Source organism: Oxyura jamaicensis (assembly GCF_011077185.1).
Source record: "Oxyura jamaicensis isolate SHBP4307 breed ruddy duck chromosome 21 unlocalized genomic scaffold, BPBGC_Ojam_1.0 oxy21_random_OJ73025, whole genome shotgun sequence".
NCBI lineage: Eukaryota > Metazoa > Chordata > Aves > Anseriformes > Anatidae > Oxyura > Oxyura jamaicensis.
Window position 1 is genome coordinate 1 of NW_023304581.1, and position 1,681 is coordinate 1,681.

General features: G+C 62.6%; 1 protein-coding gene across 1 annotated transcript in view; it reads right to left on the bottom strand.

Moving 5' to 3' along the window:
- Nucleotides 1-359: 359 nt before the first annotated feature.
- Nucleotides 360-1,681, bottom strand: part of CDA (cytidine deaminase) — a 2,046-nt gene continuing 724 nt past the window's right edge. The window contains exons 2-4 of the mRNA XM_035312815.1: nt 1,499-1,610; nt 1,330-1,387; nt 360-1,090 (exon numbers count right to left, since the gene is read on the bottom strand). Coding sequence (XP_035168706.1) covers nt 977-1,090; nt 1,330-1,387; nt 1,499-1,610 — 284 coding nt within the window. The 3' untranslated portion in view covers nt 360-976. The remainder of the gene's footprint in view (nt 1,091-1,329; nt 1,388-1,498; nt 1,611-1,681) is intronic.

Consider the following 1,681-nt stretch of genomic DNA (forward strand, 5'->3'; position numbering starts at 1 on the left):
GGGGCTTGGAGGGCGTCCTGGTGCTGTGCCAGCACCGCTCAGCAGCAGACACACCGCTGGTGTGACACCAGTGCTGCTCTAGCTACAGGTGCAGAGCGCAGCGCTGCACGGGCTGCTGCAGGGAGAGTGCACTGCATCCCAGCCAGACCCAGCACAACGGTGCACAGCGCGTGGGTGCACAGTGCACGGGTGCATAATGTGTTGGTGGTGCACAGTGTGCTGGTGCTCGGTGTGCCTCGCACTGTGCACGTTGCACAGTGAACGGTGCAAAGTGTGCGGTGCCCGGTGCATCGGCACAAAGGGCATAGGGCACTGGTGCACAGAGCACAGCCCGGCTCGTTAAAGTAACACACCGTGGGTTTTTTTTTTTTCATTCTGCATAATTTAATTGCATAATTAATCAGTGGGCTCCCCCAGAACTCCTTCTTTGTCGCCACTAAGAGAAGAAAAGCAAGCACAAACATGCTGGAGAGAAGCAGGCAGGAGGAGAGGCTTAGGGTGCTGTCACCGGTGACAGCTCATGGCACCGTCGGAGCTGCCCCTGTGCCAAATGGCCTGTTGCTGACCTTGGGGACCGGCAGCAGCTTTTTGCTTCCTGTTCTTATTTAGAGCTGAAATTGCTGCATTTTGTCCCTGGTTTTGCATCCAAATTCTCCTCCTTTTCGTGGAGCTGCTCCTGGAGCTGGAGCGGTGCCCGGGCAGAGCTCGGTGCTCACAGACGTGAGTTTTTTTTTTTTTTCCAAAAAAATAAAAATCAGGGAATTTCTACCATTTGATTTGGCCTTTCTGTGCCCCCCCGCGGCGAGGTGGGGCACATCAGCGCTGAATCAAGAGGGAGTGACAGGAGAGCTTCGTAACACCAGGAAAGCGTTTTGCATCGCATCATCCCAGGGGAGCCATGTGCATTCGGGGAAAACTGGGGAGCAACACCCCCTGCCCCCCCTTTCCCTCGGTGCTGGAAGGGCAGAACGCAGGCTCACACCTTCTTCAGGTCCTCGGGGCCGAAGGAGAGGGGCAGGAGCTCGTCCAGCGTCTTGACGATGTAGGTGCCGTCGGGTTTGGTCAGGTAGACGTCCCAGTCCTTGCCGAACTGCGGGAGGAGAGGGGGGGGAGAGGTGCCCGATGCCAAAGCTGCATCTCCCCCCCCCCCCCCCCGGGCGGGGGGGGGGGGGGGGGGGGCAGGGGGTTGGGGGCGAAGCCCCCCTTTTGGGGTGGGCGGGGCCCCCACCCGGGGCCCCCCCCCCCCCCCCCCCGCTTACAGCCCCGGGTGGTATTGGGGAGGGGGGACACACGACCTGTGGGGTCCCCGCACGGCGGTGGCACCCTCACCTCTCTCATCACCTGTCTGCAGGCGCCGCAGGGCACGATGAAGTCGGTCCCCATGTCACTGCCGGGAAGAGAATGGGCACAGGGCTCAGGGACGGGGTGAGGTGTGTGTGGGGGGGGGGGAAGCGTGGGGCTGCTGCTCGCCCCTCACCACGGCCCGGCACGGCCTCACCTGGCGATGGCCATGGCCCTGAAGCGAGTGTGCCCCTCCGAGATGGCTTTCTGGATGGCCGTGCGCTCGGCGCACACCCCCAGGCTGTAGCAGGCGTTCTCCACGTTGCACCCTGCGGGGAAGCACCGGCACCGCTCACCCCCACGGCTCGGGGACACCCCCATGGCTCGGGGACACCCCCAC